The 24,634-nt window shown below is 55.2% G+C and overlaps 3 protein-coding genes across 4 annotated transcripts; 2 read left to right on the forward strand and 1 right to left on the reverse strand.

Annotated features, from left to right (window-relative positions):
* The first annotated feature begins 2,499 nt into the window (after positions 1 to 2,499).
* Positions 2,500 to 10,746, forward strand: ESAM (endothelial cell adhesion molecule). 2 transcript variants are annotated; one of them, XM_065882848.1, is made up of 7 exons: positions 2,500 to 2,710; positions 6,127 to 6,323; positions 7,383 to 7,584; positions 7,752 to 7,907; positions 9,150 to 9,272; positions 9,555 to 9,681; positions 9,900 to 10,746. In XM_065882848.1, the coding sequence occupies exons 1-7, from the start codon at positions 2,641 to 2,643 to the stop codon at positions 10,213 to 10,215; spliced, it is 1,191 nt and encodes a 396-aa protein (XP_065738920.1). In that variant the 5' UTR covers positions 2,500 to 2,640; the 3' UTR covers positions 10,216 to 10,746. The 2 variants fall into 2 exon arrangements, with proteins under 2 accessions (XP_065738920.1, XP_065738921.1); XM_065882849.1 differs by having other exon boundaries at positions 2,641 to 2,710; positions 6,127 to 6,314; positions 7,380 to 7,584; positions 9,900 to 10,215.
* A 999-nt stretch (positions 10,747 to 11,745) lies between these two features.
* Positions 11,746 to 16,626, forward strand: VSIG2 (V-set and immunoglobulin domain containing 2). The gene is made up of 7 exons (XM_065882327.1): positions 11,746 to 11,920; positions 12,297 to 12,460; positions 13,045 to 13,252; positions 14,010 to 14,168; positions 15,138 to 15,257; positions 15,369 to 15,513; positions 16,442 to 16,626. Exons 1-7 carry the CDS (start codon positions 11,860 to 11,862, stop codon positions 16,572 to 16,574), a joined length of 990 nt encoding a protein of 329 aa, XP_065738399.1. The 5' UTR covers positions 11,746 to 11,859; the 3' UTR covers positions 16,575 to 16,626.
* A 271-nt stretch (positions 16,627 to 16,897) lies between these two features.
* Positions 16,898 to 24,078, reverse strand: NRGN (neurogranin). Its single transcript, XM_065882878.1, has 4 exons — positions 23,894 to 24,078; positions 18,339 to 18,565; positions 18,093 to 18,110; positions 16,898 to 17,686 (listed from the first exon to the last, which is right to left on the reverse strand). Exons 1-2 carry the CDS (start codon positions 23,906 to 23,908, stop codon positions 18,344 to 18,346), a joined length of 237 nt encoding a protein of 78 aa, XP_065738950.1. The 5' UTR covers positions 23,909 to 24,078; the 3' UTR covers positions 16,898 to 17,686; positions 18,093 to 18,110; positions 18,339 to 18,343.
* Positions 24,079 to 24,634: the final 556 nt, after the last annotated feature.

Here is a 24,634-nt window from a genome sequence, read left to right on the forward strand (position 1 = left end):
GTGTCAGATAACTATATGAGCATTTCTAAAAACAAAAAGACTATTTAGACCTTAATGAAGCCTTATAACTGATTCCAGGAGGATGGAGACACTATATTCAAATGTAAGAATCAGCATTAAAAAATACTGTAGAGATAAAAGATGAGGTATGACTGGGAGAAACACTAGTGAGCTGCAAGTCTCTTAACATATGAAACTATGAACTTAGCTCCTGCACACAACCTGTTTATTCAGGTCACTCACAGATCATCCGCACTAACATTCCCATTTTACACAAGGGTAGAGGGCAAACTGCATCTCAGCAAAAACTTCCAGAAAGTAATAGAAGTGCTCTGCTAACTTCTACCACTTGACTGTCTCAGGGTCAGCAGAAAAGAAGTGGCTGGAGTAGGAGATAGTATAGAAAATTCTTTGATTGGGTGAGAGCAGTGGAAGAGTCCTGAAGGGACTGTTTCAGTGTCACATGGAGAGAAGCACTGCCTACAAATCTTTATTTGTATCTTTACTTGTGATGTTGTAAATTATCTGGGGTGCAAATTCTGGAAGGTTAGCTACTGAGTGAATGCTGAGGCCCTCCCTGCCTTACGTAGCACTTGATAGGGATGAGCACAGCCTCTGTAATCAGATGCTTTGGTGCTCCTGGGATACAACCAAGAGCACTGTACTGCTGTTTTTGGAAGGAATTACTTATTTGGGGTAACCTAGGCCTGACCTGGAAATAAAGGAGGGATGTTTACAAGAGGTGCTTTGCAGTGAAGACCAAAGTAAAAAAGAAAAAAAGGAAAAAGTGTGTGATAGACTAGACAAACCAAACCAACAGCACCCTCCCCCCCATACATACACACACACACACACACACACACACACACACACACACACACACAATCTACTTGACAATTCCAAGTTTGTAGGTCCCTGCATAAGGATATGAGACTAGCAGTTACCTATTCCTGTTGCCTTTGCTGTCACTGAGCCGCCAAATACTAGATTCCAGGGGTTGCATGAGCAGTCTAGTGTTCGCATAGCCATTTCTCAAAGCCACTGCATGGCAGGTAGTTAAAGAGCAGCCAGGCAGGTCACACTAGGAAGAAGCAGCTGAGAGGGTCTACGGGGCGCTGTGTAGAAAAAGACCTTGGGCAGCGCTGGCTCAAAGACCACATTCAGTGTTAAAACAGAGCAGGGCCGTGTGGAGTAAATGGAATCCAGGAGGCCTGGCTGCTTTTCTACCCAGTCAACTGTCACCTAGAGCAGGCAGCGCCAGGGATTCGTTGTTATGCTTTCTGTCCCCGGTGACCTTTGCTCTGTGGTTGCGCCGTGCAGGGATGTTTGAAGCATCTTTATTTTGGCTGTCCGACCAAGAAGCCAGAATGGGTGCGTGCCCTTCTGTAAGAAAGCTGCGGCCGCCAGAGGGCGCAGAGGTGCCTGTGACCGGCTGGCGCGGGGAGGGACGGTTAAATTAAATTTCACCCCGAACATGATCTAGTCCCGGGAATTAAAGGATCAGAGCGGGCCTGAGGAGGGATGGGAGGCAGCGAAGACATGGGGATAAATAAATGGAGGGACTTGGTCCAGTCTACCTTCCCGCAGCTGCCCCCTCCTCCCCAGTCTGCATAAGGCAAAAGCCTTATGAGTTAAGCGGGAAGCCGGGATCTTGTTTCCTCAGTTTCCTGCTCAGCTCCTGGGGTTTCCTCGCGCCAGTCACTTCCCTGCTCGGGTTTGCGGCGCAAGCTCCGGGTGACCCTCGGGCCTTGGTTTTAGGGAGTCTCCGAGAACCTGCTGAGAGGCCCCGTCTTGTCCGGCCACAGGTGAACACGGTCCTCGGGTCCACCGCCGGCGCATCCTCCACCGCAGCCTCGGGGCCACGCGGCAAGTGCAGGGGTGGGCGTGGCCGCCTCCCTTCCTGAGCCTCTCTCCCTACCCGCTCCCGCGGCCCAACCCGCCCCTGGCCCTGGGAAATTGGTAGTTTCGGGCAGCAGAACCGGGCCCGCGCGGCCGGCACTCTGGACCTTTCCTGCCGCCTCAAGCCCCACACTGCGGAGCCCCAGTGGCCCCGGGAAAACGCGGCTCCCCTCCTCTCCGCTTAGGCTGAGAACGCGTTACCCCCAAGCTCGGAGCCGGTTGGTCGGGCGGGAGCCCCGGCCGCTTAGGGTGTCGGGTACGGGTGGCCCCTGGACGTCGGATAATCCCCAAACCTCCCTTCCTTCCTTGCTCTCCTTCCTACCCCACTTAGCGGAGGGGGAAGGCTATGGCGTAGTCTGAGAGTTAGGGCTCTTCTCTTCTGCCCTTGCCCCCGGCCGGCCGTGAGGGCGCCACGACTCACCCGACCTCACCCTGCGTCCTGACCCGGTGGAGGCCGCGGGAGCCGGCCATCGGAGCGCGAGGAGCGTCCCCCTGCGGCGGGTCACCCTCGAGCCCCGCCCGCGAGGACGGCGACCTCTCCGCCCCCTCGAATGCCCCGCCCCCAGTCCCCGTCGGTCCCCACCCCACCACCGCCACACGCACGCAGACTCTGGCCAGAGCCGCCCTTGGTGTCAGTGGCCCGGCTCCCGCCTCCGCTCCGGCTGTCGTGCGGCCCCAGCACCTGTCGCTTGGTGTGTCCCGGAGCCGGCGACCCTGACTCCGTCGGGGCCAGGGAAGGCCATGGTTTCCCTGCCCGGGTCCCCTGCGACCAGCTTGCTGCGGTTTTTGTTCCTGGGGCTGACTACTCTCGGTGAGTGAAACCCTGGACCTGGAGGGGACATGAGATGGGAGAGATGAGGTGAATCCGACCCTGAGGGAGGTGGTTTTGGGCACTGATGAGGAACTGGGTGGGACAGGACTCCCGTCTCTGACTCTCTCCCTCCCCGACCTTATACTTCCCCCCACGCAGGGCATCACTTGTGTCCCTGCTGCGTTGGGGAACAGCTCCCACTTTGGGTGCGGTGTGTTTGTGGTCGGGGAGAGGGTTAGGGCACTGCCTGGGGTGAGTTGTTGGAACCATTCCTCACCCCCACTCCCCACCTCCACCCAGCAGAGCCAGATGAGCTGAGCTGCTGGATGAGACACTGGCTAAAGAGCTTAAGGACTTAACTCCAGCCCCCCTCCCGACCCCCACCCCACCACAAACTGATGTGCAAGAGCCCCTGGGGAATTCCCTGGTTCCCGGGCTTGACACACGCACTTCACCTCAATTCCCCAGCCCAGATCCTCCCACTTGCCTCCTCCTCCTGCTTCCTGCCCTGGGAATCAAGGGAGGTGCCCCCAAAGCACGACCATGAGGTCATTTGGGACACAGGAAATGGAGGAGTGCTTTGAATGCCTGGAGGAGCAGAATTGTGACCCCCCCCCCAAGAGGTCCACCACCCCCATTGGCTCCCAGAGCCAAAGGGACAAAGGAAATAGAGAAGAGGGCCTTTGAGTCAGAGAGGAAGGGCCCCTCCTTGGAGCAAGTGCTTGAGGAGTGTTTGAAGGGCTCCAGGAGCGCCCAGGAGCTGGGGTGGCCCAGTGCAATATCTGGGAGCAAAGGACCCACAGGAACTAAGCTCATTATAAGCTGTTTCACATGCTGCCTCCCAGGCTTTCTTGCCATCTTTCTTCAAGGATCCCGAATGAGGGTGAAGGGTGGGTTTGTCCAGGTCAGCTTTAACTCCTCATTTCTCTCAGGTTGGAAGTCGCCAGGGCAAGTAAGACTTGGAAAGATGTAGAGTGAAATTCAACCACAGTGATGGGGCCCACCTAACTTTTACCCGTGTCTCCTTTAGCCCAGTCTGTGCAGCAAGGGTGTTGTGGCATGAAGTATTAGGGTCCCCAGACAAAGTGGGGCTCAAGACCAGACCACCAGCCCCTTGGTGGGGCTGCTCCAGGATCCCTTGACTTCTCAGGCCCTCTGTCCCAGCTTCAACATCAACACCTCTTTCCCTTCTGTATTCTACCCCCAACTTCCCCATCCCCCTTCCTGCTGGGGATCTCTGAAGAAAGGGAGAAAAATTCAAGTTAGCAGCTAGGGTGTCTTAGGCAGCTCTTCGGCAACCCGTCCTCTTTCTATCCTAACTCTGAGCCTCAGATTTCATACTGAAGACCCAGGCTTCAGCATCCCTACCCGGCCACCCCTGGGAGGCCACTGAGGGTTAAATGGCCCTCGGGATGGTCAGCACTTTGGGTGGCACAGGCTCTATTGGGCTCTGCCCGACAGGGTTCTCCGCCGAGGCCCTTCTGCTCCCTTGCTCCTCGGTGGCTCAGCGATGCTGCCCCTGGGGCGTGAGAAGCCCGCGGGGGGAGTTTCTCAGAGAAAGAGGGAGACTAAAAATAGTAACCCTGGGGAGCAGGCCCATTTTCCTTCTCCTGTGCTCTAGCCTGCCCCACGCTCTGGTCTGGCGTGGGCCAGAAGGGTCCCTTTCCTGGGCGGCTCCCGTCTCCTTCACTCAGACCCAACCACCCCCTTTGCCTCTCCCTGTGGCACCTGGGAGCAAAAAGGGCCGAAGAGTTGAGGGGCTTCTGCTCCAGCAGACGCCCCGGGCCAGGGCAGCGAAGCCTGGGGCCCTCTCCAGCTCCTAGCTGGCCTTTGCCCAGACCCCAATGTGTCCGCATTACTATTGATTTACCACCCCTCTACCTTTGGCAAAGTGACCTCGTAAATGCAGGACCTGAGGGAGGTCGCGGGGGGCCCAGGGAGGAGGAGGCTCATCCCTCTCCCGGGACCGCGGTCGCTTTCTGGCGGGAACTGTGTCTGGCCGCTGGGGGTGAGCGGCAGAAAGGCTGGGCCAGAGCCTGCACCACCCGTAGGCCTCTGTGCGTCCCAGCCGGCAGGCTGGTCCCGAGCGGGTGTCAGGCTCCTTGAGGCAGAGGTTGTTTTTGCCTGCAGAGCCTCCGGTCCAGCGGCGCCCTCCTCATTGTCTTCTGGCTTATCACCGGGCACAAGTTTCCTGCTTGGCCCACAGGGACCTGCCAGGAAATGGGGAGGGGGGGGCTAAGAAGGCCAAGGAATCGGGCTGGGGGTTCTGTAAAGACACGCAGCCAGGAAGCCACGGGGGCGGTGTGCATCCTGGCCGGATCCACTCCTGGGCCCTTAGAGGCCTTCAGCCGGTCTCTAGCAGGGTGGAAAGCCGGACCCGTGCGCGGCCGCTGTCCGAGCGGTGGCCCCCTGCTTACCACGTGGAGGTGGCATCTCAGACTCCAGGGCAGAGTGTTGAGGCCAAGGACTCAGGGCCTCAGTGAGAGCAGGCCTTAGGAACTAGGGCGGCCAACATCCTCAGGCCTGGCCACGGACAAGCCCAAGCTTATTCCCCCAAAGGGCTTTTGACTGGCTGCTCCGTTGCCTCTCCAAAGGGCAATAAGTGAGTGTTCCTGGGCGCCATGATGCAAGCTTTGATTCGACAGCCCCCTCCTTGAAACCAACACCCCAGGGCACCTCCTGAAGGTCAGTCACAGGCAGAGGCAAGCTCTGTACTTGATTGCTTTGTACTTGATTGTCAGGGGACCTTCATTCTCCTCTAGCTCTGCCAGGATTCCCTGCGACCGGCCCAGATCCCCTGGGCCCCAAAAGGGCCCTTGGGAACTTTCCTGGGGAAGCCCACGTGTGGGAACCTAGCCGGAGGCCGGGGAGCACGGGCCGTCGCTGGGCCGGGTTAGCCGCTGGGCCACTCCGGTTTCCCTGGCTCGGAGTAGTTCAGAAGGAGCCGCGGAGTTAATCGGTAACCGATTGACCCTCCCACCCCCCTCCGCGCATCTGTTTGAGAACACAGGAGATGGGAACGCTCTTGATCCCGACCGGCGCCTTCCCGCCCAGGAAAATTCGGGGAACAAGTGGCCTACGTAGAGTGTAGATAAAAAGTATTAGCTCTTCCCTTCCTCTTGGATGTCTTTCCCTTCTCGCTGGAAATCTCCCCTCCTCCTCCTGGTGCGCGGAAATCTGTGCCTCTGGGTACAAATAAATGCGTAGACACGGGTCCCTATCCCTGCTGCAAGCCAGCGGGCTGAGGTTGGGGAGAAGAAGCGCTGATGAAATTGACAATGGGATCCCAGGCCAGCGGGCCCTGGGCAGTCTTCGAGGCCTACGGTGGCGGGACCCCGCGAGGTTCGTCCTCTCCTGCCGCCGCGCTGAGCTGGGTCCTTGGGCTCCGCGCTCACCCTCCTCGCTCTCATCCCCAGCGTCCCCCTCGCGGGCCCAAGTGGAGCTGCACGTGCCCGCCGGCCTCACCAAGTTGCGTGCGGTAGAGGGAGCGGAAGTGGTGCTCCCGGCGTGGTACACCCTGCAAGGGGACCAAGCTTCGACCAAGCCCAAGCCTTGGGAGGTGCCCACCGTGATATGGTTCTTACTGGAAGGGAAGAATATGAATATGAGCCAGGTGAGGGAAATCGTCTCGGCCGGAGGCTCGCTACGCCGGAGGTGGGGCGGGGCCCGGGGCGGGGTGGGGAGCAGGGAAGAGCGGGCAACGGTGGGAGGGGTGGCCAGGGGATGGCTGATTCGAAGGAGTGTCAGGGAAAAGCAAGGTCCACCTCACCGGTTCAATTTTTGTTTTGATCTTGGAGGCTTCCCCAGGTTTTTCCCAGGTTTCCCTAGAACTCGAGCACACCAAACACTGACAAGTGGAGAGGCATTTTACTTTGCCGGGCAAGGGGGAAAGTGAGGATTGAGGGTATAGGAAACAGGAAGGGTTAGAGCATGTATCACACAACTTTTAAAAGTTGAGCATCTTCCTGTTTTCACATTATCTGTGCTTTGGACATTGTCACAGGCCGCTTCTCTTTCCAAATGATTATCTGTCCCGCGGCTCCCATATAACCTCCTTGAGAGGCAAGGGTACATGTCCTCCTACAATCTCTCACCTATCTTCCTTCCTGACATCAGACGAAGACTCAGAGGCAAATTTACCCAGAAGCCAAGGAAACGTCATTTTCAGAGCTGCTTATTTGCCGGACTCCTTGCAAGGTCCTAGAAAGTGTGTTCAGGAGGTCATTTGATAAGTAGGGGGTATGTATGAAAGAAACTTAGATTGCAGGGGTAGGGCATGGGCTTATACACTGGGGGGGGGGTGGGGATCTTCAAGAAAAAGAAAATTTAAAAGGATATTTTTTCTCTTGGCTCTGCCCCTGCAGTCTAAGTTTCTTTCATACATTACCCCCTATTTACATTATCCCTCAACGATTTTACCACTTTCTAAACACCCCAAGTGGGAGATGAAGAGACAGCGCCCAGGGGAACAGGACCTGTTCTGGTGCAGAGCACCCGGGTTGGTGAGACGGTAGCTAGAGAGACAGGGGTGAATGGAGAGCTGGTAGAGGTTAGAAGGGGTGGTGCAGGTGAGGGGCATTTGAAGACCCCCAGTTTGGGGGAGGGGGAATAGCTGAGCCCTGGGCACAGAGCAGACAAGTAATAATGGGGAGGTGTGACGCCCGCCCACCAGGTGTTGGCGCACATCAGTGGGGTCACATCAAGCAAACCTGGAGCATCCCTGGTCTACCCCATGCCCTCCCGGAATGTGTCACTGCGGCTGCAGGGCCTCCAGGAGAAAGACTCCGGACCCTACCTCTGTTCCGTGAACTTGCAAGACAGTCAAGGCACTGTTCGAGGTCACAGCAGCAAGACTTTAGAACTCAATGTGCTGGGTAAGTGAGAGGCACCCGTGGGAGGTCGGGCAGGTCTCTCCCCCAAGCGACTGAGTGTGAAGGTTGGGGGAGGGGCAAACAGAGTGACGGGGGTCCGTGTGTGGGAGCGGGGGAGGGGAGCCGCTGGCCCCCGGATGTGAGTTTTTAACCTGTCTCCCCTCCCCCAGTTCCTCCAGCTCCTCCATCCTGCCGTCTCCGGGGCGTGCCCCACGTGGGGACCAACGTGACCTTGAGCTGCCAGTCCCCAAGGAGTAAGCCCGCTGCCCAATACCAGTGGGTGCGGTCGCCCCCATCCTCCCAGGTCTTCTTTGCACCTGTTTTAGGTGAGGGAACTTCCGGAGACACTGAGAGTGCGGCTGGGGTAGAGGAAAGATGACGTACCAGAGGGGCCGGGGTGCCAGGGGAGGCAATGCTGAAAAGCACTGGCGGGGGGGGGGGGGGGGGGGGGGGCTGGAGAAAGAGGCCCTGCCAGGTGCCGGCACGTGCTGCAGACTTAGGTTACTCAAGAGGCGCTGGGGCTAGAAGATCTGCATTCACTAGGTGTGTGACTTTGTGACTCCTTCCTCATCTGTAAAATGGGGATATCAATAGCCCTGATTTGAACACACCAGCTATAAAAAACATTGGGGGGCAATTGGAACTTTTTTTTTTTTTCAATTTGACTGAGATAATCGATGGGACAATTTTAAAATGGAGTGCTAGATGCTCTTGGAGAATTAGTCTTAATTTATCAGGTGTGGTAATGGTATTGTGGTTATGTCCTTCCTCATTTTTGGAGTTTCATGCTGAAGTATTTACTTTAAAATGTCTCCGAAGAAAGAGAAATGAAATAAGTATAGCAAAATGTTAGCAACTGTTGAATCTAGGTTGTGGGTATATGGATTTTTATTTCGTCCCTCTTTCTACTTTTCATTTGACCATTTTTATAATAAAAGTTTTAAAATTATTTTTACATAGAGCTTATCTCATAGGTTTGTTGTTAAACTTTTCTAAGTTAGCGCATGTGAAGAACTTAGTCTTTGGTGCCGAGCAAGCGGCCAATAAACTTTAACTGTCAAAATCATTAGATTACTTCATATATTCCTTTCAACACAATCAAGTAGGTCGTATGACCCCCATTTTACAGATGAAGAAATTGGGACCCAGAGATAGCAGGTCACTTTCTTAAAGTCAATTGACCAGTCTTCCCAAGGAGAAGACTGGTCAATTCTGGATCCTAGGTTTTCTAATTCCTCACTCAATGTCCTTTCTCTCTCACTCTCCGCCATTCAGAAATACAAGTAAAAATTGGATTTTGGTTTTTCTGGGCATCACTTCCTCTTTAGCCTCTTTTCAGATATCACTTGGGGACACTGAGTGGTAGAAATGGAGAGGGGTATTGAGCCAGCAGTTAGGCAACTGGGAGCAGAACCCAGCACACTGGCTGTCACACCTTTCCCTTCCCTCAGGGAACGGATAGCCAGGGAGTCTGTCCCAGGGAGTCAAAGAGGACATTCCAGAGGAGGGGCAGGATGTTTTTTATGGGAAAGAGGATCCCTGGACTGACGGCTAAATTGTGTCCACAGATGCCATCACTGGGTCTTTAAACCTCAAAAACCTTTCCACTTCCATGTCTGGAGTGTATATCTGCAAGGCCCACAATGAAGTGGGCAGTGCCCAGTGCAATGTGACCCTGAAAGTGAGCACAGGTCAGTGAGGGGTAAGTGTGGTTAGGGAGAAGATTGGTCAATGCGGGGGTGGGGTGGGTTTGCAAGAGAGGGGAGGAGGCCTTTCATTATAACAGGACAAGGAGCTTGTCTTGGTCAAATGTTCATGCAGGTGCTTGGTCAGTGACCACTTTCTTCTTGACAGTCACCTTCTTCTTAACAAAGAGAGAAAATGTGTATGGTGGTGGGGCAGTGGGGCAGTGGGGTTGGAAAGGGCCAGGGAATAAGCTGAGAGTCCCCCCTCTGACGGCAAGGTTTTTCCAGGGCCTGAGGCTACGGTGGTTGCTGGAGCTGTCGTGGGCACCGTGGTTGGATTGGGGCTCCTGGTTGGGCTGGTCTTGTTGTACCAACGCCGGGGCAAGGCCCTAGAGGAGCCGGCCAACGATATCAAGTAAGTGTCCCTGGTCTCTGCCAAGATGAGGGCTCTCCTTGGGAATTCAGGCAGCTCTCATCTAACGGAAGGTTGGGCGGTGGCTGAACCATCCTTCCTGTGGGCAGATTTTAAGGAGAGTTGAAGAAGAGGGGAGGTGAGAGTAAGACAAAGCATGTGGGAACTCTCCCCCTTCCCGCTTCCGGCTTCTGACCTCTTATCGCTTCTTTGATGACTAGGGAGGACGCCATCGCTCCCAGGACCCTGCCCTGGCCCAAGGGCTCAGACACAATCTCCAAGAATGGGACCCTCTCCTCTGTTACCTCCGCACGAGCCCTTCGGCCACCCCAAGGCCCTCCCAGGCCTGGTGCATTGAGCCCCACACCCAGCCTCTCCAGTCAGGTCCTGCCCTCACCAAGGCTGCCCAGAACAGATGGGGCCCGCCCTCAGCCAATATCCCCCAGCGCTGGGGGGGTCTCTTCCTCTGCTCTGAGCCGCATGGGTGCTGTCCCTGTGATGGTTCCCGCCCGGAGTCAGGCTGGGTCTCTGGTGTGATGGCCCAGCCACTCGCTGGCTGAGCGTCCGGCTTCTCCTTCCTACAGGGGTCACCCCTAGCACAGAGGCCTGAGCCTTGGGAGGGTGGCCGCCTTCCAGACCTCTGGTCCTCTGCCCCCACCTTTCTTTACTATGGGCAAACTGAGTCTCAGTTAAGACCCAAACTTCGAGGAGGTAGAAGAAGAGGACATGGACCTAGGATTAGGAAGGCCCCCGCCCCGGGCTCCCTTAAGACTGCAGTGGGATGCTGCTGAGATTGCTACCTCCGCCTCTCACCCTCATCCCCCAGGGCCTGGTAGGGACCGCCAGTCAACCAGTCCTCCAGGCCCCCTTGGTCTGTACCCCGTCCCACCTAACCTCATCCTTCACTCCCCCCTCCAGCTCCCAGCGTTAATATAACCTGTCCTGCTGGTTTGGTTGGGTTTTGTTGGGGCAGGGGATAAGGAAGATATTTTTTATACTAACTTGAAATGCATGGTTTTGTTTTGACTTTGCAAACTTCAATAAAGATACATTGTGTTTGTGTGGAAAGTGAGAGTCAAATCACCTTTTCAAGCTTGGAATTCCCGAGAGAAGCTGAGTCTCAGGATGATGCAAAAAGGACCCTGCCCAGGCGGTGGACCCAGAAGGGCTTCTCCGCACAGCCTCCAGCTTGGCTTACTGGCTCAGGATAGCTCTTCTAGAGTCTTTAAAAGGGTCATTTGCTGTCAGGCAGTGGTGGAGAGGCACAGAGAGCTTGGGGCTGGGAGACCCTCACTCACTTTGAGCAGCAAGGGGATAAAATTGGTGACTCTCTGTGGGAGCTTGAGCGCTCACAGCTCAGGTGTGTGTGCGCTTATCTCCTGTTTCCTCCTCAAGAGCAGAGGAGAAGAACCTGGCTTCTGCTCCTCTCCCAGACCACTGAATCCTTACCTGTCTTTTTGCCCGTCCAGCAGTGACCCCCCTCATACTGGGAGGGAGCCAGGCACAGGATGTGGTGGCGGTGTGTCCACCCCAGTCCTGCCACACCTTTTCCTACCAAGGGTAGGGGCTCCTCCAGACCTCAGTTTCTCTGCCCGTGAAATGGGGTGGCTCTGGGAGGGGGGAGGGCTTGTAGTTTCCACGGAGACTCCTGCCTCAGCAAGTGGTGATAGAGGTGCCAAAGAAGGGATCTCAGAGGAGTAACTGGAAGAGGGGCTGAGGGGCTCAGAAGGAGCAAGGCTCTGAAGGGGGTGGTAGGGCCTTGGCCTGGGGCTCGAGCTCACAGTGTGAGACCCCAAAGTGGTGACGTCATTTGCCAGCTCCCAGGTTATCAGAATGCCTCCCTCTTCCTCCTGGGTCACTCTTTCCCTACAGAGCACCAGTTCTGATCTCTCTCCTGTCCTGAAGTGCCCACCCCAGGCCCAGCCCTTTCCCCAGGGCCTGACTGCTTCAGAAATTGGGGGGAAGGGGACAAAAGAAGGGAGTAGGGCTAGAATGATTCCTGTACTGGGGCCTGGAGGAGGGAGGAGCACTTCCTTACCTGAGGGCCAGGCCTCTCCCCTTGTTTGCTCTGAGATAGCCAGTCTCGCTGGGGCCCGGCACCAGGAGGCTGCCCTGTGGGCACTCGCTACCTTCTCCCAGAGCCAGACACCCAGACGGACCAAGAGCCGGCAGGACGCGGCCATGGCCTGGCTCCAGGGGCCCTTCCTCTGCGGAGCCCTGCTGGGCTGGGTCTGCTTGAGTGGTAAGGAGGGGGCCAGCGGACGGCGGTGGGAGGGGGCGGGGCCAGAGCCCGGGAGAAGACGTCGAAGGCCGCTGGGAGGGTGGAGGACAGAGGAGGCCGCTGGGCCAGCAGATAAGTTGGGCCTCTCGGGAGGGTGTAACCACCACCCGACTTTTGTTTTCCTTTCCCCGACAAGCACACCCTCAGACCGGGCCCAGTCTTGGCCCTTTCAGGTCCTTCCACCCAAAGAGCCGGTGGTGTGGGGGCTCCTCCCTCCTGGAAACCTCAGGCTTCAGGAAGGGAGGGATGGAGCGGAGGGAGTTGAGCCCCAGGGGAACAAGGGCACCCCGGCCGCGTCACCTGAGCGCTTCTCCCGCCGGCCTTTCGGCCACTGCAGCCCCCGGGCTGGCCGTGGAGGTGAAGGTGCCCACCGAGCCCCTGAGCGCGCCGGTGGGCAAGACCGCCGAGCTGACGTGCAGCTACAGCACGTCGGTGGGAGACAACTTCGCCCTGGAGTGGAGCTTCGTGCAGCCTGGGAGGCCCGTCTCCTCGTCCCAACCCGTGAGCTGAGGGCACCCGCGCGGAATGGGGGGCCCTCCTGCCTTTGGCGGGCTTGGCCAAGAGAGGCAGGAACAGGGGACCCACCCAGCGTTGAGGGTGAGGGGGTCGGAGAGGGCGCATTTGTGGATCGGTATGCTTGGATGAAAAAGATCTTTCTAGATCTTCTTAGGAACGCAGTCTCCGTGAGGCTATATCACACATACAGCCCTGTGTATCCAGCCGCCTCCCCGAGTTCCTCCATGCAACCCCTGTACGTTAGTGCCGCTCCAGTGTCAGTTCGTAAACCCACCAAGGCTAAGCTGTTGTGATTAAAAGCAGGATAAAAATGCTGCCCCCTCCGGGAATATTTGCTTCCCCTCCCCCCAGACTGAGAGCACGCTTAGCGGAAAGCAATGACTGTAGTTCATTCAGCACCTGGGAAGGGATGGTATTTGGCGACAGATAGACCTCCCTGGTTCTGGCTACAGAGTATCAGCTTCCCTGGCGACCATAAGGGAGGGGCTTCTAATACCCGCGTTGAAGAAGGACTACAGAGTTGACGCCAGGTGGCAAAAAGCACATATGTGTCTTCTGCTTCTCCCCAGATCCTGTACTTCACCAACGGCCAGCTGTATCCAACTGGTTCTAAGGCAGAGAGGGCCAGCCTGCTTCAGAACCCCCCCACAGGGGGAGTGGCCACCCTGAAACTGACTGATGTCCACCCCTCGGACACTGGAACCTACCTCTGCCATGTTAACAACCCGCCAGATTTCTACACCAATGGGTTGGGGTTAATCAACCTTACTGTGCTGGGTGAGGCAGGCTGGGGACCCACCAGCCACCCACATAACCTGAAAGATTGCACTGGCCCTGCTAAATCCTCCCCTATCCTGAGTTCCAGCCCAAGGGCACAACTGCACTGGGGATCCCGAAGGAAAATGCCTCCTTCCCAAAGTCCTCCAATCCTACCCCTGCTCCACCCTCCACAAAGAACGCCTCCTCCCTCAGTCGCTCCCACAGATAGGGATCTGAGTCATGCCCCAACAGCTCCATCTTTGGGGGAACCTCCCATTTGTAGCTGGGTTTCTGGCCCTCTCTAGGTCAGGAGCAGAGAGGGGGGAGTGCCCATTAAAGGAAAAAGGGCCCCTGCCACTAAGCACTAACTTTGTGTTCAGAACACCCATCTCACCCCAAACTAGAGAAGAAACTATTAAAGGGGCTGGAGATGTTTAGATGGAAAAGAGAAGACTTAGGAGGTGGTGTATGACAGCTGCATTCAAATATCTGAAGGGCTGTCGTGGGGAGGAGAGTTTTTTTCATTTCTCTTTGTGGGCCCAGAGGGCAGGTATCGGGACCAACTGGGATATTATACTAACAGATTTTTGGTTCAACATGAAGAAGAGTTTTCTAACAATCAGAATTTCCAATAGTGGAAATCATTTCCCTGGGATGCAGTGGTATGTGAATAGAGGTGGGCCGCTACGTGATAGGAGGTATTGAAGCAGGAAACCTAGCACTTCATGGGGCTGGGGTTAGAAGATGGCTAAGGTACTTCCTGTGATTTTTGCAGTGCCTCCCAATAGCCCCTCGTGCAGTCAGAGTGGTCAAACCTCCGTGGGGGGCTCTGCTGCACTGAGATGCAGCTCTTCCGAGGGAGCCCCCAGGCCAGTGTACAACTGGATCCGCCTTGGATCTTCTCCTACACCACCTCCCGGCAGCATGGTACAAGGTAAGGGCCCACACCACCTTCTTCAAGGAAGAAGGGACTCAGAACCTGGGCAAATCTGACCTCTAAACTCCACACGCCCATAGTACGAGTTCCAAGCTTGCAGGTATGAGACGCACTGCTATACCTTTCCCCTGCTTCTTCCCTGGCTTCTGTTATTGTTCCCTCCTGTCTTCCTGTACAGTCTGTGGCTGCGTGGTCCCCGGAGCATTACTCAAGCTAAATGTACTTCTGATATCCTGGAAGAGAGCGGAAGGCAGGGGCATTCTATGATTCCCACTTGCCTATTTTGGGGGTCGGGATTCCTTTTAGATTTCTTGAGGGTCATGAGTCATTTCCAAACTTCCTAGAGAGGAAGCCGAGGAAGAGTAGCATGGACTGGCTTGAATCATTTAGCCAGTTTCTTCAAGGAACCATGTGACTGTCTAAGAGCCTTGGCTTCCCAGCCTCCTCATGCTGGCTCCAGTGCCCTGGTTCTCCTCCCAGCCCCAGCAAGCCCCTTTATCAATCCGGAGAGCCCCCCAGATCACCTCCCAATGTGTGCTCTTCCTTCTAAAGGGAAGGTAAGAAGCAGCTTAGAAGAGCATTTGGGTCAGCTTAGAGCCATCCAGAGGGCACAGTTTCCAGCAATCAAGCCCTTTTCCCCCAACCAAGAACCTGACATCAGCCAGTAGACACCCCACCCCGATTCCACTGTGGTTTCTGAACCCTTCATGTGTGTGCTGTCTCCCCCTTCCCTGAAAAGGCAGCTGTGTAGTGTGGGAAGAGCGCAGAAGTTGCAGTGGTTTTGACACTTCCTCTCTGGGTCGCCTTGGACAATTACTTTCCTTCTGAGCCAGTTTCCCCACTAATAGAATGAGGTTAGTCCCTTCCTGACAGGATTATTGTAAGATGAAATGAAATATGCTTTTGTCATAGTATAGCTTACTGTGAGTTGAATGAATGATGGAACACTTCCTCTTTACCCTCTAGATGAGGTGTCCGGCCGGCTCATTCTCACCAATCTCTCCCTGGCTTCCTCGGGCACCTACCGCTGTGTGGCTACCAACCAGATGGGCAGCGCATCCTGTGAGCTGACCCTCTCTGTGACTGGTAGGGGATGCTGGGCAAAGGCTGGGCTGGCAGGCCTGGGTTGGGGGTCTGCATGAAGCTATCTGAAGCACCAAGGAAGGTCTGCAGCTCTGAGGATCCTGTGTCTCCTAGAGCCTTCCAAAGGCCGAGTGGCCGGGGCTGTGATCGGGGTGCTGCTGGGCGTGCTCTTCCTGTCAGTTGCTGTGTTCTGCCTGATACGGTTCCAGAAAGACAGGAGGAAGAAGCCCAAGGAGACATACGGGGGTAGTGACCTACGGTGAGCAGGAGGGCTGAGGGCCGGTGCAGAGTGCGAAGAAAGGGCTTGGGTTAAGAGTTGGTGACTTCAGGGCTTCCCTGGCGGCGCAGTGGTTGAGAGTCCGCCTGCCGATGCAGGGGACACGGGTTCGTGCCCCAGTCCGGGAAGATCCCACATGTTGCGGAGCGGCTGGGCCCGTGAGCCATGGCCGCTGAGCCTGGGCGTCCGGAGCCTGTGCTCCACAACGGGAGAGGCCACAACAGTGAGAGGCCCGCGTATAGAAAAAAAAAAAAGAAGAGTTGGTGATTTCAGCCCTCAAACTCTGACACCTTTGTGGGGGGGCGGTCAGGGCACGGGGTGCTGCTCAGCCCTGGGCTTTTGTGGTAGGAGTGGCAGTACAGCCCGTGTAGTTGAGCGTGTGAGCGAAGTGTGCAGGGCGGAGGGCTTGGCTCATGAGCTGCCCTCACCTACTCACACTTAGAAGAATTTTTACTCTTCACTATTTAAGGTCTTTTATACACATCGACAGGATGTGGAGGCCAGTTGTTTGTCCTGAGCACCCAGCTGAGTTTCGTTCTTGTGTGGGGGGCAGTAAGGAAAGGAGGGGCAAAAGCCGCCTGTCCTCAACTTCAGCTGTCAGTCATGGGGTCCAGAATAGGGATCAGAGCAATATTTCTCCAAGTGTGGTCCTCAGATTACTCGAACAGAAGTCACCAGGAGCTTGTTAAACATGCAGATTCAAGCCACTTCCTATTCCTCCTGAAGCAGAATCTGTGTGTGTGTGTGTGTGTGTGTGTGTGTTGGGGTGATGGGGCCTGAAATCTTCATTTCAACCAAAGTTCCACCATGATTCCTATGCAGAGTGAAAATTAGAAGTCCCTGGGTTAGAGGATGATGGTGCTCTGAGGGATGCTTCCAGCCTTCACTAAGAATTGCCTATGTTTATCAGGGAGGATGCCACCGCACCTGGGATTTCTGAGCAAACTTCTGTGAGGGCCGAATCTAACAATGGGCTCCTGGAGAGGCCCCCGTCTGCCAGCACTGTGACGACCACCAAGTCTAAGCTCCCTATGCTTGTCTGATTTCTCTCCCGATCCCTGAGGGGGAATATCAAGAAGTAAAGCCTTTGGGTACCATATTGTCTCCTTCTTTCTGCCGGTATAGCCAATTCCTCTAGGCGGCCCAGAGGGTGTTACCGGTAAGGGAAGGAGCGGGCTTGAAGTCCCAGAGGGGATGCTGTAGGCGGGAAGTCTGGTTGGTTCCGAAGGTACGTTCTAACCCAGGTTCCTCTCCTCCCTTCCCCCTCTCCACCTCCACTTTTTGGTTCGGTCAAAGGAGATTGTTCAAAATTTCGAACGGTGGCCTTGTGCACCCAAACTCCCTCCCCCCGGCACCCTCTGAACACTTGGACATTCCTCTTTATTGTTCACATTCCAACCCAGCACGGTCACATGCACACACGGAGATAAAAACCCTCCCGGCCACAGCCCCAGGAGCCCGTGGGGGCGGGGCCAGCAGGAGCAGGGGCGGGGCCGCGGAAGACTCCTCCTACCGAGCCTCCCCCACACTCGGCCTTTGCAGAAACAAGCAGAGAGCTGGAGAGGCGGCTCTCGGGGTGCGCTGGGGTGAGGGGAGGGCAGATTACAGGCAGGTGTGGGGTTGGGGTGTGAAATGGGGACTTCCGATCACAGCAAGGAGTATCCGACACCATAAAAACCCTCCTCCCCTATCCAAAGTTCTGGGACTAAGCTGGGACGTGAACAGCGCAGAGAGGCACGGCGCCCCCTTTAGCTGCGCAGAGATCGAAAGGACTTTTTTTTTTGGAGTGTTTTTGGGCAACGCTTAGGGCGCCCTCCGCAGAGCGCGAAGGGAAGCGCACCGAGGCTGCGGAGGCAGAGCAGCATGCTGGGTGCGGGGAGAGGTGGGAGAGAAGCTAAAGAAGGAAGATTTGGGAGCGCGGAGATTGGGGTTAGGGTCGAAGGGAGGGCAAATGGGGACCATACTAGACTGGAGAACTAACTAAAAGGGCACGGCCTTGGTGAGTCCTCGACGGAGTCTGCCTCGGTGAGGGAGTCTCTGAGGACGCACAGAGGGCTCCTGAAGCTGGCAGGTTGGTGGGAAGGAGAGGATCACAAACACGGCAGGGAAGTCTCGTCACTGCGAAGGGGACGTGGCATCCATCTCTCTTCGGGAACTGAGGAGAGAGAAAGTCTGAGCACCTGCCCTCTCCCTGTACTTCCTTTCCCCTCTCCTTCCAGAACCAGGAACCAGGGCGGGGAGCACCAGGGAGCCCCGGTCACCCGGAACTGCCCACCCGGAGTCACTGAGCTGAAATGAGCCCGCGGCCGGTACGTGTGAGACGCTGGGTGTTTATGGCCCCCGGCCGGGCTGGTCAAACGCGGGTGACTGGGTATCTGTGTCGGTCCAGGTGCGTCCCCGTCGCAGTCTCAGGCGTCTCCAAGTGTCAGAAAGCCTGCAGGCGCAGGTGCATTTTCCCTGGCTGGGAGGAGGTGAGGGCGGGCGGAGGGAAGGGCTGGGGATTTGGTCCTTTCCTCCCACTCAGGGGTCCCACCCCGCTGCTTCGGAGTCGTATTCATTACCTTCGAAAATGCTCAGTTCTTTGGTCCGGGGCGGGGCAGCAGGCCGGGTGGAGAGAGAGAAACAGGTGAGCGCTCCAACCCGCGGCGTCCGCAGCCTCCTCCCACCCCCCGCACATCTCAGATTTCTAGGTCCCCATTCCTGACTCCTTCCACACCCCTCTCCACCCCCCAGCCGCCCTCAGTCTTCCTTGCTCCTTCGGAGGAGGGGGTCCGGGGTCGGGAAGGAGAGCCTGCGGCCCGCCTCACCTGGCCTAGTCTCCGCTGGGGCCGCCGCCCGCGCCTCCCCGGGCGCCCCCAGCTCCGCCAGGACCCCCGGGGCCCGGGCCCTTCCGGCCGCGCTCTCCGCTCTTTATCTTCTTCCGCGCCATGTGGCCCCGGAAACTCGCCTGGATTTTGGCAGCGGCCGCGTTGGCACCCGGATCGTCCAGCGGGATGTCTAAAATGTCGTCGTCCGGCTTGGAGCAGGCGCTCTCCTGGGGGGTGGGGGGGGCGTCCTTGTGGGGTGACCGGGCCGAGGCCCCCCGAGGGTGGGGTAGGAGGAGAGTGTTGGGGGATTGAGACGAGGGCGACGCGGGAGTGGGAAGTGCAGAGAAGGGCTAAGGCAGGGCCTGTGTGTGTGTGTGTGTGTGTCTTCTGGGCAGCGGCAGGCAAAAAGGAAGGTTCAGGGTCAGGTGGACACAGTTGTGTTCCCAACTCAGGAAAGAGAAGTGCACGGTAGATGGGATACAAGACAGCCGGGTAGCCCTGAGTGAGCGAAGGCCCCTTGCCGGCAGCCGAGTTAGGGGAGCTGCCCAGCTGACCGGAGGGTGGGTTTGGAGGAGCACAGTAAACCACAGCAGGGACTCCTGGATGTGGCTGCCTTTCCCCCCATCCTCACAGGGTGCCTCCAGCTCAGAAGGGTCCCTTCTGAGTCCAGGATTCCCTGGGAGAGGGTTCAGAAGAATCAGCAGGCCAGTCCCTTCGCTAAGTAAAATCACACCAGAGCTCAAAGCTGGAGTTAGGGTGAAGATGGGGCTTACCCCTCAGCGACGCAGCCTCCCTCCACCCAGGGCGAGAGGCCAGAGACTGTTTTCCCATTGCCTCTCCATTTTGCACTGCTCCTCAGAATGTACTCAAACAGAAGAGAGGAGATGGTCTGGAAGAAGCTACAGAGAAAAGGCTTCACTCCAAAAAAGGACAAAACGAAAAGAGCAGGACCAAGAAGCCCTTTCCATGATGTGCTCAAGAGAAAGAAAAGAATTATGACAATAGCTACCGTTTAAGCACTGCCCTGGTTCCCGGCACAGCATCACGGAGTTTTACAGACGTTATTTTATTTAGTCTTTGGCAACAACTCTATGATGTACCTTTCATTGTTATCCCAGTTTACCCCTGATAAAACTGATTGGAGTGTGGAAACCATACCTGAGGTCATACCGGTAGTTATCAGTGGACCAAAGAGTCAATCCTTTGTATGTCAGAGTCCAGAGGATATTTTTAACCCCTACGCTGCAGGTGAGCAAAGGCATTCAAGAAAAGGAACCAAGCTCCACCACTTGCTAACTGAGTGGTCTTGGGCAATTTTTCTAAGCTTTTCCTAACTCAGTTCCTTCATCTGCAATCAGATAATAATATCTACCTCTGGGTTGTGGGGAAGAATAAACAATGTGATATGCAGAAAGCTTCTGGCATGATCTAGTTGGTCGATTAATGGTAGCTATTATGATTCCTTTAAATGATAGTGAGTTGATGTGAAAGAGCTGTTTTTGTAGGCTAAAGTGGTCATATAAAAACAATTTCATAGGGATCAACCTAAAAATAATGAGACCCACCCACAGGCTCCAGGTTTCTGTTTCTCCAGCAGCCTGCCCTAGCTGAGAATAGAAAGGCTTAGGGAATTGATGGGGCTCATTTCAGAGTCGAGGCTCTGGAACGGAGAGGGCCTCAGCACCCCCACCCCCAGCCTGCCTCTCGCTGAGCGTTACTCACAGTGATGACGTGGGGTAGGAAGCAGAAGGGTACTGTGGAGTTAGAAGGGCATTTCTTCTTTGAACTGACCCTCTGGCTTCTAGGAATTTGCTTTTTTTTTTTTTGCCTGAGGACTTCCACTGCTTTCCCTGTACTTTGCTTCTCCGCAGAGGTCTCACGCAGTAGTAGTAATTCAGTTCTATTCCTTTCCCCTTGCTCTATCGCCTGTCCGGTTCACGGAATTGGGATGGATGTGCGTGGGGCCTCAGTGATCACTGCCCCAGCCTGGTCCTGTCCTAGGAGGCACAAATTTACATCCCAGATGCCCTAAGCCCAGGTTTACAAATGGCTTCCTCTCATATGGTTCCCAAGGCTGTCTTCATTTCCTGGGCTTCAGAGTTCCTCCGTTTGTGCTCAAGATGTCCACAATTGATTCAGCTTCGGTTAAAAGGAGTTATCAAGGGCCGGTGTGGTTGTGGAGGGGTCTGACACACTCTTTTTGTCTTTTCTGGGTCTAGTGCTCGCCCCCCGACATCTTATCCCCCACTTAGAAACAGAAACAACCCTTTTTGGATCCTTGATTCTCAGAGCTCAAGCCTTTCTTGGGATGTCTCAGGGAATAGGGATGCTTCTTCTCAAAAGAGGACGGTGATCAAGAAAACATTCCTGAGCCCCTCTCCTGGGCCAGCAGCTGTAGAGGTTGAGCGGAGGAAGGGGTACCTTCCCCCAAACATGCTAAGGCCCACCTGCGGCCACCACCCACCCCAGCTGGATCCAGGATGGAACAACAGACAGAGCCACCCTCAGCACGCTGCTCCTCCCCGGAATCAGCCCCCTCTCCCTCCAGCTGAATTCTCAGGGCAGAGCTGGAGGGACAGAAATGGAGGGACAGTAAAAGGAATCTGGGAAGGGTCATGGTGCCTGGGTTGGTGTCTTCCAAAGCCAAGATCTGGTGGTGTGTGCCTGAGAGCTCTGCATGAACTGGGGGGTTTGTAGGAGGGGGAGGGGGACAAAGGTGGGCAAAACACGAGCCATGGCTTCTGGTCCCAAATGGTCCCATCACTTCACCTCTGAGGGTCTCAATATCTTCAGCCACAACTAGAACTTGGCCTAGATGAATAAAGTCTCCTTCAGCCCCCAAATCCTAAAAGCTTTAAGAACGATCCCTGCCTACTACTTGTTATATGCTGGGCCCTGTGTTAAGCGCTTTGCACACATTACCTCATTTAATTCCCATTTTACAGGTAAAGACACATCCTCGGAGACATTTTGTAACTTACCCAAGGTCACAGAGCTGACAAATAGTGATGGGATTCAGAAACCTGTGCTGTTAACCACTACCTCAGGGCAGGTAATTATTCCTATGAGTTCAGCTGGACCAAGTCAACTAGACCAAGCAAAAAATGGGTCCAAAAAAATGTTTCTTTGCCTTTTTATATTAAGTGAATTCAGGAAAGTCAGATATAAAGTCAGACTATGTAAATTGGCAACTGATACATCTGAATCAATAGCTCTTGCTCTTATTAAAAAAAAGCGGATCTGTTTTCTTCTTCTCATTTCTGTTTGACCCTCCTTACAAAGGAGAAAGAAGAAAATAAAGCAGGACACCAGGCTGGATGGTCAGCAAGGACAGCCCCAGAATGGAAGGTGAAGAGGGACCGGTCCCCACCCCCCAGATGTGCTCTGCTCTCTATGCATGTCCCAGCTGCTTCCCAGCATTGAGCCGAGCCCTCCACAGAATGGGGTTGGGTAGGAAGATGCTCAGTGCCAGCCCTGCCCCTATGCTCTGTCCCATTACCTCTTCTTGGCCACCACGCCACCCCTCCCCACCCCCCCACAGCCTGACAATGGTGCTGTCTCTTGCTCAGTTCTTTAGCCCTGCAGACCCAGGACAGGGCCTGAAAGGGGAAGGCTCCTGTGTAGAGAATGTGCTGGAGGAGGTGACCCAGGGTGCTGGGCCACTGGGATAATTGTGCATTTGCCTCTTCTGTGCTGTTTGGGTGGGCAGCTTCTCCTTTTTTTAGGGGACACTTATTCCAACCACGTCTACCAATCCCTCAGTATGGCCTTGTGGGCACCCAGGAGCATGGTCCAGGGCAGACCAGAGCCTACAGGCAGGGACACGACATCCTACTCTAATTAGTCCTGCAGGTACCAGGGGAGACAATTTACATTCCTTCCCTGGCTTCTTGGAGTCTTTGCTCTCTCACCTCCTTCCACTGACCATTCTTCCTACCTTCCCTTCCCCATCATTCTTACCATCTTGGCAGTATTTCCTCTCCCTTACATATGTATCCAGATCCCACCATCCATTTATTTTCTCTGTTTTGTAAAATACTGCTGGGGGTGAGGAGCCCAGGAACCTCCATTAAGAGCCCATTCCTCCTTTCACAACCAAAAACTGCTTCCTGGGGAGTAACAAACAGAGGAGAAAGCCTGGAAGAAAATATGTTATTAGAGCTTTCTCCAGGGGGTGGGATTGTAGATGATTGGTATGTTTCTTTTTTATACTTTTCTTTAGTTTTTAAATTTTTTTGTTATGACCATATTACCTTTATAATGAGGAAATATAGTAAATGTTTATAGGAGAGGTTAAATTACAGCTATTGGAATCAGACAAGGCTAGCGTCCCACCTCCACACTTAGAAGCAGTGCCTCCTTGGGCAAATCATTTAATCTTTCTAAACATCAGTTTGCACATCTGTGAAATGGGGAAAATATCTACTCCACAGGGCTGTTGTGATGATTAAACATAAAATGTTAGGTATGTGGTAAGCGTTCACAAACTGACAACTATTATTTGTATTAATAAGAGTTAAACATCATAACAACAACCACAACCACTTGTCCCTAAGTTCTTTCTGCCTCTTGGTACCCAGACATAGGGAAGTCGCACCTCTTCTAAACTGGTCTATTCTTTCCTTCCAAACCTCACTTTTTTCACTTTTCTAAGCAGGCAAAGTGATAACCTCTTGTATCATTAGCTGGGTTGACCAAAAGGCTGAGGATACAAGACTTTGGAGTAGGACTTTCTCCATATGTAGGGGCTAAAAAATAAATAAATTAAAATATCAAATAAATGAACAAATAAATTGTATACATGCATGATCACTGCACTCCTCGACTGTGCCAGCAGCCTGGTCCTGTACCAGGCGCTTTCATACCAGAGTACTTTAACAGCAACCCGCTTTGGCATTAGGTCTCCGTGTGGGCGCTGACAATTGCAGACACTTCCTTCCCTCGCCAGCAGGGCTCTCTCGCGGTCACTTCACCCAGCCCCCTCCAGGGCTAGAAGGCATTGGAGGTCTGGCCAGTCCCTCCCTAGAACCACACGGACTAGGCTCTTTGCAACCCATCATCGCTACTAAGCTAACCAATAATAATTGACTATCTCACCGGCGCTGTACAGGGCGCGAGGGTCACGAGAGTCAACCTGTCAGCCCACCGACGGCGGTGGCAGTGGGATGGGGAATGGGGTGGGGGACGAAAGCCAGGGGAAAGGAGTCGCGGTAGCTTCGCTAGGCGACGGTTTCCAGCGTCACTCTGGGGGAAGTTCCTCTTCTCGTCTAACCTGCAGCGTCCCTGTTGCAGAGCCTTGCCGAGCTCCCAGACCAACCTAGACTGCCTGGCGGATGCGCGCCCAGACGCCCCCACGAGTTGAGGGACATTCTTCCTAGGGCTTTCAAGTCAGGCGGGCGCCTTCCACCACCCACCACCCACGTCTCAGCAGGCACCCTTATTGCTGCTAGGTCTTCTGCACCCACTTCCATCCCTCACTCGCCCTCCAGGGGCTTCTCGGGTGCCCCTTCCCCCAGGCCAAGCTGAGTGCCCGTCCCCCAGACCCTCTAACTTACGGTGCAGCAGTCCATGCTGGTGTTGGGGGCCCTTGTCTGGGACGGAGGCTGGCGCAGGGTGTCGGTGCGGTGCCGGGTGGGGACTCGGGCAGTGGGGAGGCAGCCGACCGGGGCCAAACCAGCCGCTCAGCTCTTGGGTCCTCTCTCCCGCGCTCGGCCCTGCGGGAGAAAGTAACCTGAGCCCTGCGGTCGAGAAGCCAATCAGGAGAAGCCTTCGGCAGGGTGGGCGGGGAGATTGGAGGGGGACCACGCCCCCTCTCGGCTCCCTCCGGCTCGCTCCCCCTCCTGCCCCAACCCCTCTGCCTACACACTTCCATCCATTCCTCCTACACACCCCATCCTCCCAAACTCACCGCCCCTGCTGCCGAGGCGGCAGACTGCCAGGCAGATGTATGCTGGCGCAGGCAGAAGGAGGACCCCGACCTCCCGGGCACGAATACACTCGCATCTGTGCACAGCACCCCTCCCACCCACATAGAGAAAAGCATGCACCCCTCACCCACCTCCCCACACTTCCACAACCTAGCTAGAGTCCCAAATATGGCTCCCTCTACCTTCCCTCCCCCTCAGTCCTCAAAGAAATGCCCCCTAAGACGTGCGGTTTAAAGGTATCGTCATCACTGTGCTGTGGAATGGAGAAGGTGGGCACACATAAACACAAAAGCTCACGCCTGAGCCCCACATGCCCATATATGATACTCCCCAGGCTCACTAAAACGTGCATTTCTTCAACATTCAGAC

Source organism: Phocoena phocoena, chromosome 8 (assembly GCF_963924675.1).
Source record: "Phocoena phocoena chromosome 8, mPhoPho1.1, whole genome shotgun sequence".
NCBI lineage: Eukaryota > Metazoa > Chordata > Mammalia > Artiodactyla > Phocoenidae > Phocoena > Phocoena phocoena.